At 50.0% G+C, this 12,956-nt stretch overlaps 1 protein-coding gene across 1 annotated transcript in view; it reads right to left on the bottom strand.

The window, feature by feature from the left end:
• The window catches only part of NUP160 (nucleoporin 160), a 498,934-nt gene that overhangs the window by 146,120 nt on the left and 339,858 nt on the right, over positions 1-12,956 (bottom strand). The window contains exons 26-27 of the mRNA XM_086959753.1: positions 11,004-11,100; positions 10,811-10,916 (exon numbers count right to left, since the gene is read on the bottom strand). Coding sequence (XP_086815879.1) covers positions 10,811-10,916; positions 11,004-11,100 — 203 coding nt within the window. The remainder of the gene's footprint in view (positions 1-10,810; positions 10,917-11,003; positions 11,101-12,956) is intronic.

Raw genomic sequence — 12,956 nt, 5'->3', positions numbered from 1 at the left:
CAACAGTACAATCAAATAAGGAAGCGTCATGCAGAGGCTCAGTACAGAGCGACAAAATACAGATCAGGACAAGTACATAATAATCGGTCTACAACAGTGCAGTGCTAGCGGCATAGAACGACAAACCTTTACCAAAGAGGTCACGTATCTAATACAGTCTCTTCCAGGGGTGCATACGAAGACAAAATGGCTTGTAGGCTTGGCAAGGTGTTGGGGGGAAGGGCAGGGGGGAAAGCCAGGGGAAATGCCAAGCGGGGGACTGTCAACAGTCAGCACCGGCGGCCGCCTCGGACCGGAGGCCAGCCTGGAGCGCGGGAGAGGCAGCAGCAGGTGCAAAGGGGAAATAGGGCAGCAACTGGAGCCCACTCTGCTCTAAATGGGACAGGATGAGAGCAGACCCAGTATAATGCCATGACCAGTGATACCTACTCATCGACCAAAGCGGCAGCAACCTCGGGCGCAGGGGCAGGGGACGCATGTTCGCTAGAGGGGGAGCGGGATAGGAGGTAAGCGACCAGGGGACCCCAGATATCAACCGGGCGCAACCTAGCCGGCAGCAGATCCCAAAATTCCGATAGCAATGTTTGGCAACGGGATGCATCCTCCAGCCAGGCGGACACCAAGGGGGCAGGCCGGCGGCCCCAACACATGGCCACGTAACGCCTAGCCAGTACAAGGAGCATCAAAATCAGCCGGCGCGACGCATCCGGACAGGGCTTAACAAAACCGAGAAGACAAAGAAGGGGGTCTGGAGTGATGGCAGTACTAGCAATTTCGGAGATCACGGAGCGGACCTCCAGCCAGAACACCTGCCCCCGCGGGCAAAGCCATGCCAAGTGGGCGAAGTCCGCGGAGAGGGCAGAGCACGGAACGCAGGAATCATCAGGTATGAGTCCTAGGCGGTGAAGAGGTCGTGGAGTGTGATAAAACCGGTGTAAAAACTTGAAATGGATCAGAGCCGGTAATTTGGGGAAAGTTTAGTAGTTTGATTACAACAATAAAGACAGTCGGCGTCCGAGATATCCAGACCCAGGTCGCCGCTCCACGCCTCGCACGCCCGCGTTGTAGAGGCAGGGGAGGACAACAGGGCAGAGGCATACAGTCTGGTAACGAGCTTACGCGGAGTCGTGGAAGTATATAACAAATCCAGAGCGGGAAAAGTGGGCGGAGGCTGCGGAAAGGTCGGGTGCAGTTTCCGGCAGGTGGCACGCAGCTGATAATACAGAAGCGTGTCCATCAAGGATGGCGACTCCGGGAGTGGATAGAAAGAATCATCGGGATATAGATCAGCCAGAGTCTCGAGGCCCCCCGACGCCGCATGCCGAGACATACAGGATGACTGAAGTGGGGGAAAGTCCGGGTGGTTGGTAATGGGCCTAGTGCCCGCTGATAGGAGAGTAAGCCCAGCGAGTCTGCGCCGATAGGACCATGCCCAGCGCAGTGTCTCCACCGTGTTCACCTCTGACCGAGGGCGCCCCGCAGGGACAAACAACGCAGTGGTGAGGGGCCAAAGGGAAGCGACATCAGACTCCACCGCGACGTAAGGCTGGTAGGGGGTGGGATGCAGCCAGAAGTGCAGGAAACTGGCCTGAGCGAAGAGGGCGTAAAGACGGAGATCAGGCGCACCAAGACCACCACCAGCCATCGGCAGGGTCAGGATTTCATAAGCGACCCTGGGCTGTCGCCCCGCCCATATTAAGGACACCATAAGAGCTCAACCTGCGGAAAAAATAAGCAGTCAGGGGGATGGGATGTTAGAGAAAAGATAAAGGAATTTGGGGAAGACTACCATTTGGTGACGGCGACGAGGCCAGCGAGGGAAGGGGGCAGCCGAGTCCACTGGGGAATCTTAGACTCCAGCCAGTCCACAGCGCAGCCAAAATTGGACCTCCAGAGGTCGTCCGGGTCCCTGCTCAACCAGATGCCGAGGTAGCGGGTGGGACCTGTAGCCCACTCGAAGGGATAATCAGGCACAAACGGAAGAGTGGCATCTGTCAGGGGGAAAAGTACGGATTTATACCAATTAATCTGGACCCCCAAAAGCCCTCCTAACCGAATAACCTCACGTACCAGGGGACTGAGATTTTCCTGGGGATGACGAATGTAAAGGGTGAAATCGTCCGCATACATGGAGACCAAGAGGGAGCGGGACGAGAAACCGATACGCCTTTGGGTGTGGGGTGCTGTCGAAGGCAGGCTGCCAGAGGCTCCATAGTGATGGCAAAAAGCATGAGCGACAGAGGGCAGCCCTGCCTCGTGCCACGCAAGATGCAGATAGGGTCTGTGATCTGGCCATTAATGCTCAACCGAGCGAGTGGGTCAGTGTAAAGCAATTTAATATTCCTCAAACAGTGAGCGCTATACCCCATACGTGAGAGGACATAAAAGAAAAAAGGCCACTCCAGCGTGTCAAACGCCTTGGTGGCATCGAGCAGCGCGGCCACGGCCGGAAGGTCAGGGTTAATTTGATGCAGAACAGAAAAAATAGTACGAAGATTACTTGATGTTGCCCTGCCCGGGATGAAGCCAGATTGGTCCGGGAGGGCGATGGTTGGCATTAAAAGAAGCAGACGGGAAGTGATGAGCTTAGCGAAAATTTTATTGTCTATATTAATGAGGGAGAGGGGGCGGTAGGAATCACACCGGTCTGCAGGTTTGTCCGCTTGAGGAGCAACATTAGCGAGGCCTCGGGGAGCAACGGTGGGAGCGTGCCAGTATCAACGGACTCTTTGTACATGGCGGCAAGATGTGGAACCAGAATGGGGGCAAACTGTTTATAGAAGGCGGCTGGAAGGCCGTCCAGGCCGGGCGCCTTGTCACACGGCAGACTGTTGATCGTCACCAGTATTTCCTCTTTTGAAAAAGGTTCATCAAGAAATTTGCGGTGGTGGTCCGCCAGCCAAACCAAAGCAATGGACTCAAAGTATTGATCAAGTCCACCAAGTAGGGGGGAGTGCCGGCTGAATGGAGCCGGGAAGAGCAGGCAAGGAAGCGGGACTTTATCTCTTCGGAAGAGGTGGTGCGATCCGGTCCCCCGTCAACGAGGGCAGTAATGTAAGAAGCACGCGGTGGGCGCAGCAAGTTGGCGAGGGTGCGTCCCAGGCGGTCCCCCTCCCCGAAGCGGCGAGCACGACCCCCCCTACCCAGAAAGGATAGCTCGCGGCTAGCCTCTTCGGAGAATTCAGAGTGCTTTTGACGCAGAAGCGCCAACGCGTCGGGCCAGCGCCGTTCGCAATGGAGGCGTCAAGGTACCGGATCTCCCCCTCCTGCTGGGTAAGTGTGGAACGAATGGCCCGGAGGACACCGGCCTGCTTTTTTATTTTATTTTGAAAGTTTTATATAGCGCGAACAAGATCTTTGCAGATATCAGAGCGTTTTACAAAGATGGGGTGCAAAACAGGAGAGTGAGTAATAGGCCAATTAGGCGTAGCGCAATTGAAGGTAACAAGTGGGGTATGTACATGAGGGAGCATAGTCAGACAGGTAAGTCAATAAAGCTAACAGTACAAATAGGTGGGAGCAAAGACAATCATGTAAATCGATAATACAAGTAATACAAATAGGCAAAGGGATCGAAACAAATAGTACAGTTCGGTGCAGAGTCTTAAAGAGTTTGAAATAATAGTTCATGTGTATTTAGCCATGAGGATAGCTTTTACTTCTTTCTTAAAAAGTGTAGTGGAGGAGATGAGCCTGATTTCGGGAGGGAGCGAGTTCCAGATCCTGGGTGCCATTCCTGAGAAGGAGCGCTTATAGGTTTTTTCCTTCCGGAATCTTCGAGGCTTCAGCAGAAGATTGTTTGCGCTTCTAGTGTTTTTAGTACCGCCAGAAATTGTCAACTTCTGAGTTAGGTAACCGGGTGAGCTCAGGTGTACCGCCTTGTGTGTCATGCAAGCGATTTTCAGATGTATTCTGGCTTCAAGAGGTAGCCAGTTCAGGGATTTCAAGTCAGGGGTAATATGCGAGTTCTTTTTTGACCCAGTGATGAGTCTCACCGCAGCGTTTGGATATGCACTCCCCCCGAATGAATACCTTGAACCCCTCCCATAGCATAGAGGCCGAATCCACAGAGCCAACATTAAGCTCAAAATAATCAACTATGGCTGTTTGAATCTCGTCACAAAATACAGTATCCCGGAGAGCGTTGGAAGGAAGGCGCCATGTGAATGCGCGGCGCTGGGAGTCAGGAGGACGAAGAAGTAGACAGACCGAAGCATGGCCGGAAAGTGTGCGCGCCATGTGAGCGGTGTCCATAGTCAAGAGAGGGCATCCAGCGAAACCAGCCAGAGGTCAATGCGCGACCAACAGCCCCTAGCACCAGAGACGCACGTGCCCTCCCGGGCATCGGGCCGAAGGTGACGCCAAACCTCAACTAGCGAGTTGTCCGACAAAATGGAAGACAGAGCGGCGGCCGCGCGCGGGTGAGACCGGTAAGAGCCCGACCTGTCCAAATCCGCGGATAGAGTGACGTTAAAATCACCACCCCATACTACCGCCACAGGAGGAGATCAGGTGCCAAACAGTATAGAAGAACTCCGGGTCGTCTGTATTGGGCCCATACACCGAAGCAATGGTGACGGGCTGAGCAAGCAGCATCCGTGGAGAATTACATACCGACCTTCAGGGTCGACTATGACACGAGAGGTCTGCCAGGGGAGGCCGCGGCGCAACAGGATGGAGACACCCCTGGCGTAGGAGGAGTATGTGGAAGAGTGGGACTCCCCCCAGTACCTTGCGCCAAGCCTGGAGGTCGAATCAGGGAGTAGGTGAGTCTCCTGTAGGAGGCAAATGTCAACATTGTGGCGCTGCAAGTGGGCATATGTCAGCCGGGCCTTGCGATGGTCATTTAGGCTACGGACATTCCAGGACCAACAAGTTAAATCAGCCATAGGTCAGGGGATGTGGGACGATCAGACCCCGGACGCGGAACAGGAGGCCAAGCAGCATGCAGCCCAGTGGAGCCATAGTGGGGAGGAAGGACCAATAGAAAAGCCCAGACGCTGCAGGAGCACAGAAAGAGAGGGGGCCACCACAGGAGGAACACCAGCTCAGAAGGGGGGGAAGGGGGAGAACCAATAAAGCCGGAAGGGGCCAGCACATCAGAGTGAAGAGACTGCAATGGTGTTAAGCCAAAGATATAGCAAATTACACAGTATCGCACATTAAATGCCAAAAACAAGGATCATAAAGGTTGGGCCCTATATGCACTAAAACCTGCGTTGGTAAAAAGAAGCAGTAAAACGACAAAGAAAACTAACCACCATTTCCCAGGAGGAACAAACCCTCCCACCCACCCCCTCAAACCCCCCCTGGCAAGTCACACACAGAGCACAAAAAGCGGAACGACCCTCAGTTCCCCACCCATCCCCACCCACTACTGCCCTCCAAACAGGCAGAGTGCCCCCGCCAGCGGAACCAGAGCTAGAACCCAGAAACAAACCCTCAGACCGCCCACACCAACCCCCCAATCAGGCTGAGCATACCACCCACCCCACCCCAGGGACCCACAACCAGGAGAGGAAGACAAGTGGAACTGGGAATCATCCCGTGGGGGCATGGCAGGACCCAGCATACACCCCTGCAGAGAAGCAGGGTGGCCAAGCCAGTAAGTGACAGACATCAGTAAAGGAGAACTATTCTTAGTCAGACAGTAAGGGTGGCACTACTCATTCAATGTCTCTGAGGTGCCCGGACCCATCAGGCTGAGACGAAGGGGTGGCAGAGCGGGGCTCCTTGTCCAGTTTTTTGGCAAACGCCATGGCCTCCCTACGCTCCTGAAAGACCAGTGTCTTAGCCCCCTGACGTACCCGTAGTTTAGCCGGGTAGGCCAACAAATATGAAACTTCGTGTTTGAGAAGAATCAGTTTAGCAGGGAGGAATTCTCTCCGGGCGGCCTGCATGGCGAGGGTGTAATCTGGATAGAAGGAAAGTTTGTTGCCCTGATGGTTGATGGTCCCCCTCTCACGAGCCCCCCGGAGACTGGTGTTACGGTCTCGATAGTTTAAAATCTTTGCAATGATCGGACGCGGGGGAAGGCCCCAGCGAACAATGAGCCCTTTCAACGACAAAGACAGTGGACAGGACCTCACCAAACAGCTCCTTGAGCAGCTCCTCCACTAAGTCCTCCATCTTTATAATGTTCCTGGAATCCGGTAGGCCCGTGATGCGCAAATTGCACCTCTGAGAATGGGCCTCCAAATCCTCGTTCTTTTCTCGGATAACCGCAAGAAGCTTGTCCATTTGCAACAGCTTTTGCCGGTCCTGGGTGGCAGAATCTTCAGCATCGGAGACCCGGGACTCCACGTGCAGCAGGCGGATGTCATGAGAATCCACGCGGGACTTCACATTATCAAGGCGGACTGAGAGTTGATCCAGCTGAGCAGCAATCCCTGTCACAGTGGACTTAACTTCCAGCATTATGGCTTTGAGGTCGTCATCGCAGGAAGGCGGGGTTTCAGTGACCCCCGCAGCAGAGTCCGCACCCTCGGTGCCCGCAACGTCCTGCCGAGAAGATCTACGCAGATCAAAGGTGATCTTGGGTTGTTTGAGGTCGTTCTTCCCCATTGTGTCGGGCAGAGATGAGTCAGCAGCAGGCCACAGGCCACCAGGTACAACAGACGCAGGGCCGCCCCAGACTCCCACAGCCAGGCAAGAAGAAACAGCCCCCGGCCGCCAGCCCAAGGAGACAACAGAGGCGGATCAGGCACCACAGCCAGCGGTCACCAATTACTGCGCAGGCCCCACGCACCTCAGGGTGGAAACGCACTGCATGCTAGCCAAAGGATTCCAAAGAAAATCTGAATGCATAGCAGGCGCACAGCAGCCCAACAAGGGTCAACCCCCGCTTGGACCAGGGGGCAATGGCGGTGGATGCCGCAATGGTTAGAAGAAACGGACCCTCTGGGGACCCAGCAGACAACTCAATGAAGGCACCACGTGGATTCCGACAGGGCGGCAAGGAGCACAGGACTGGCGCTCTGGAGATGTCCCCCACAGAGCAACGGAGGGGGTTGGGGAATGGGGGGGGGGGAAGAGGAGCAAATTACACCGGCCCAGCAGGTTCTGTAGCGACGGTCAAGGCCCCCCATGGGCAGCTAGTGTCACAGGTGAGGGGCAAAACAACTGGTGGCAGAGCGGAGGTAGGTATCACCACAGGTAGGAGGCCAGGGGAATGGCGTAGCGACCAACAGGGGACCGGCGCCGCGGTCCGTGTGGAGGGTTATAGGCGCACACCAATGAAAGGAGTATCTACAGGCCGTCAGAAGCGGGAGGGCCCACACAGCGACCAACAGTGGGTGAACAGGCCCCAGCCAGCAGTGGAGTAGCAGAGGAGGCCCAGCGGGAGTGACTCAGCGCAGGCGAGGGGTTGCAGGGGTCGAAGAGCAGCAGCAGGGCCACCCCCGCTGCAGGTCCGGTAATCGAGGCCGGGGCTTCGCAGGATCCCCCAGCAGGCCCAGGCCGGGAGCAGGAGTCACGGGGGCAAAAGAGATGTGTACAGCAGGGCGCTCCCCGCACAAGTAGTGAGCAGGCGTGGGAGCGAGCGCGCCCCCAAAGGGGGTCGCTAGCCGAGGATTACGAGGGGGGCAGCATCCACGAACCGGCCAGCACAGCAGGCGGCCCCCAGCAGTCCCCGCAAGGGCAGCGTCTGCAGATCAGCAAGCACCCGCGGCCTACAGGCCACACTGGGGTAGGCCTCCGGCCCAAGTCCACAGCGCCAGTCACGAGGCGTGTAGCTCTGCCGGCGAGGCGCCATCTTGTAACGAGCTACTTCACATAATTTTATCATATATATCACCCCCGCTATTATATTCTGGTACACAGTCATTCAGCAATGTTACTTTTACTACTCGGCATTTAGATCTGTAAATACCTACAGCTATATGTAGCGCAACTTTGAATTGAGCCGTTTCCGCGAGATATCGTAATAGACATCACCCCACCTAGCGTACTTCGGTACATAGATATCGCCTCATATATAATCTGTCTTTTAAAAATTTTGGATACGGGCTTTAAGTTGTAGATTAAGCGAAACATGATGATTTATCTTTCATGTCTGTTGTCATTACAGTGGTGCCGATTTGTAGCGCCATTTTAGAACGGTCTCGTCTTTCTCTATATTGTGGGATCCATAGTCCATCTTCTTTGTTTACCATCTCATCGCTCATTTCGCGCCAATATTGGAGCTTTAAATGTAAGCCCAATACCAGCTGATTTCACTTTTACGACTGGAGGACCCGATGTAACGATCCAGGTCCGTTTTGGAGCAGCACCATCTTGCTGTCCGTTTGATTCTGTTCTTCAAACAGGTAAGAATTAGAGAGGATAGTCGGAATACCCCCGTATTCCGCTAGATACATACTTAGTCCCCTTTTCCTTTTTTATCACCAAACCTGTTAATATAAATCACGACCAACCTCAAGCCTGTTCGTTTTTCTTTTCAGTTTTATCATTTTCGTCATCTCAACGAGCGCCGAATATCTTTATAATTACCAAGAATCCTGTTTAATATATTCGTCAGAAAAACCATAGGTATGTGTCCTTTTATGTCACTAACCTTGAAATATAGAGCACAACCATCTTTCACGTTAGATGGAACACAATCACCCTAAACCTCTCCTTTTATCTATTTATTTTTTTCAGTTTTACCACTCTCATCAAAACGCCGAGTTTTGCTACAATGATCAAGAATCCCTAATGATACATTGTTTAGAAATGCCAAAGGTATGTGTCCGTGTCCCTTGACATCTAGGGAATACCATCAGATAACAACCATCTTATCCTACCTAGACTAGGAATTCACCTTTTTCCTGTGTCTGTAATTTTCTGTTTTTTACTACCAGCCTTGGTTTTCCAACCATTTCTGAGAATTTCCTTTTTATCTTTACAGTTTTTCTGACTGCGCTACTTTTAATTTGCAAGAACCACTTTTTAATTACGAGTAAGAATCCCTTTTGAGACACTCCGTATGATTAAGAAAGGTATGTTTATACTTCTATCCGTAATCAGTAAAAAATAGTCATGCATTTCAACCTGGACAATAAACCAACTTGGTTTTTTTAGACTGTAAATATATTCACGTTCACCCATTGCGGTTTCCCTTTTAATCCCCACAGCTATTAATCAGGTGATTTTGTTGGCAATATCAGCACTCACAGAAATATATGAAGCTTGATCTATAGAACTTCAGAGGTAATTTCTATTTACCCCTCTCTACAACAATTATTTTTCATTGAATCAATATCTACATGTTAAATAGATAGCGAGATAGACACCTCATTTCATAGTATCTTGTCTTTTTATTTATATAGCACCGGGAATGCTTAGTTGATTCAGTGATCAACGCCCGAACCTTACAACGATACCCTTAAGATTTTCCCCTTTGACATCAAGTGGATGTAATAAGCCGATATCTATACAAATTAAGGTAATCTTATTTATCCAATGCTAACTGTTCAGAGACATACCTTGGGCTTATCAACAGTCAGGGTATTTTAAGCGATTAATGAAGTTTATACCTGTTCCTTATGGCACCATGTGTTCAAAGTGATTTGGGGAGTTTCTAAATTTCGAATGGGTCCCCCCTTTTTCTGAAAACCAGTGGCATCAACAGTAATCAGGTATTAGCCTTAATCAAGTGGCTCTAACTCTATGTAGATATGAAGACATCTACAATATCAGAAACAGTATATCAATGTCAACATATACTTATGATAGGAGTAAATATTGCTATCCTTGATCATCAGAAACCCTGTATGTTATAATCTTTTCTACAAATAGGTTCAGGTAAATCCATTGTCAAACTTCGTAACATCATTCCCTATATATACAACATTAGTTTTTTTGAAATGGATAAGTACTGTTCAATGAGTCTGCGAATATCTGTCAATCAAATGACACTAGATGACCAATATTTTGTTATGTGTAAATCTAGTATGTTGTGAAGCAGGACATAGGCATTATGCATATTATGAACTTAGGTTTTATAAGCCTTTATTTATGTTATCTTCTGTTGTTGTTTTCTATTTTAAGAAAAGGAGAATGTTCGATATATGAAAAACATGAAGCTATATATGTCATTTATATACATTTTTTCTTTGCAATTGCTTCTGTAGATTATCAGCAGAGACTCCTGAAGAAGGCGGTTTTCTGCCGAAACGCGCGTCGAGTTGCTTCATAACTGTATTCTTATGTTAATTATATGAATGTATTGTTTTCCACTATGTGCATAATTTTTAGGAAATGTATTATTTTTTGACTTGTATATGTTGTTTTTTATGAATGATATATTTTTACTGAGATCATATAGTTTGCTTTCTATATGATTTTTAATCAATACCTATTAAATATATACTTGTATACAATTTTAACTTCTTTTTTTGTCCATTCTTCACACTTACTGATTTAAGTTAATTGGTCATTAAATTTTGCTGATGTCCTAGGTTTTTTTATCCACATTGGTAATTACCCTGCCCTAGGAATCTACATTAGTACCCAGGGGGTCCTTGTTTTTCTCACATATAGAGGTTCACAGCGAGGTCAGGGACGGATCGGCAGAAGCCTCGGGAGCTCCGGGAACAGAAAAACACCAGGTAGTGCAGTTCCGACTGCGATGTCTGTCGGATAGTGACGGATGATGAAGCTTGGCCGGCAGAGCCCACTTACAGTGTGGCCATCTTGCAGCCGGCCAAGCCACGCCCCTGAAGAGTTATACTTAGAAGGTAGTAAAGCATTCCTCTCCTGCAATGGGTACTTTATAGATTGATGCAATTTAGACAAAACACAAAGTTACTCTCCGGGAGCACACACTTACCTTTGCGATAGTTGTGTCTGTAGATGTGGAAAGCGTACAACAGCTCATAGTAGTTGTGTGTCATGAGGTCCACCGTCCGAGCCCGAGATTCGATTATTCCAACCACCTGAGACAAGAAACCAACGAGGTTCAGACTTTACACACTGAACAGTTCCAACAGAGACACACTCACTAGCACACTGCCAACTGTTACCTCATTGTGTAGGTTTAGAAAAGGAAACTCCACCAGATCCTGCAGCTGAGAGCGCTCACACAGAACCACCACCAACTGCCGTAAGCAATCCTGCTGCCTGTGGAAGACACAAAATATCTCTTCATTAATGTAGGGAAAAATCTGAGTGCCAAGGACAACCAAAATACTCTTCAGAGTCCCCTACGTGTGCTTACTTAACGCCCAACTTTACTGGAACTAGCTTAATTCAATAACGCTCTCTCTGGTAGAGACTAACTAGCCACAGATTCCTGGCATCTGACTGGTTCAGGAAACATTTCAGGAATACCTCTGCATGCCAGTAGGTGGCGCCATAGAGGTCCACTTCAAAAAGGACACACAGTTAATATTTAGGGTCAGCTGCTCTCGAGTGCGCGTGCACCAGACATAGAGCTCCGAAAGCAAACCGATGTGAGCGGGGTGCATATTCCTAGACTTGGGAGCTTTCAATGCGTAGAGTCCAACCCCCAAATGGGGAGGATCGGTGAAAAATCGGACTAGAGTATCTACCTGAAAGAGTGTTACCAAAGGTTAGGTAACTTGTTCATCTGAACGAGACCTCCAGCTGCAGATTCCTCACCTTTTGAATAGAAACCAAAGCAGGACCTATTTAGAGGTCAGTCTGTGAGTGGACTCAAACCAGAAAGACTTGAAGCCCTAAGAGGGCAAAGAGCCCCCCTGGGTGAAACTTAGTGTCCAGACAATAGTGCTTTGGGAACGTATGGAGGAATGCCCACATGGCCACCTGGGAAATGTCCAGACAAGGGACGCAGAGTGAGAAAGTAGTAGCTTTGGCAAAGGTAGAATGAACACACAGTCCGTCCGAAAGTTATTTGGCCAATGTGCAGCTGTTCTCAAGTCACAGCATGATACAGCGGGAGAGAGTTCATGGTTCTCTGCGTCACAGCCTTGCCTTTCTTCGTTCCAAGGAACCCCATGAAGAACGGACAGTGAACGGACAGTCTACACGGTGGTCTTTGGTACGATTCTTATAAGCGGAGAGCTCTCTTGGGGTCCAAATGGTGGAGTCTCTCCTTTCCCTTGGAGCAGTTAGGCAAAGCATAAACCACCAGCAGGGTGATAAGCCGACCGGCAACAAACGGCGGCACAACTTTTGGCATGAAGACTACACGTGCCACAAAAACAGTTCATCAGGGAAGATGGTGGTATCAGCGGGTTGACATAAAGAGCCTGGAGCTCACTCATATGACATACCACTTATGGTGATGAGAAACACTGTCTCGAGGGTGAGAAGCATCATGGGGTACCTGTAAAGTGGCTCAAAGGAAGTGCACATCGGAAATGTGAGGACCAAGTTGAGGTCCCACTGAGGGATGATAAAAGGAGAGATTGGAAAGAACTGTTGCAAACCTTTCAACAAGTGCATACCTGCGGGAGACAAACCGAGAGCTAACCTGGCAACTGCTAAGAGGCCGAAAGCCATCCTTACATGAAGCCCAGAGCAAAGTCTTGCCAGGCTAGGGCCAAAACAAACTATAAAACAGGAGATAACCCCGCCTGGAGGAGATGTGTCTGCCGACACTGCACAAAGCCACAAGGATAATGTTACTTAGCCGGTAAGCATCTGCTGTTGGCATGTAGAGCTGTAGTTTCACATGATTTGCATACTCCTGCCATCGAGGTGTGGGGTCCGGATGTTTGCAGTTTGTTTTTCTTCGAAGAAGTCTTTTCAGGCACAAGGTAGGTGACGACTTCTTTCGGTGATAGTGCGCAGGGGCATCGACTCCATTGTTAGATTGTTTTCCCGCAGAGGGTAAGAATGGAGTTAGTAAGAGGAGTAAAAGGAGATGTCCATGAATGTATCCAAGATAGATGTTACTCCAACAGGTATAGGTACCCAGGGAGGCGGGTCGGCGTGTGTAACTCTACAGCTCTATATGCCAAGAACAGAAACATACTGGGTAAGTAGCATTT

The sequence above is a fragment of the Lissotriton vulgaris genome, chromosome 2_2 (assembly GCF_964263255.1).
Source record: "Lissotriton vulgaris chromosome 2_2, aLisVul1.2, whole genome shotgun sequence".
NCBI classification, from domain to species: domain Eukaryota; kingdom Metazoa; phylum Chordata; class Amphibia; order Caudata; family Salamandridae; genus Lissotriton; species Lissotriton vulgaris.
This window is presented reverse-complemented; position numbering and strand designations above follow the sequence as displayed.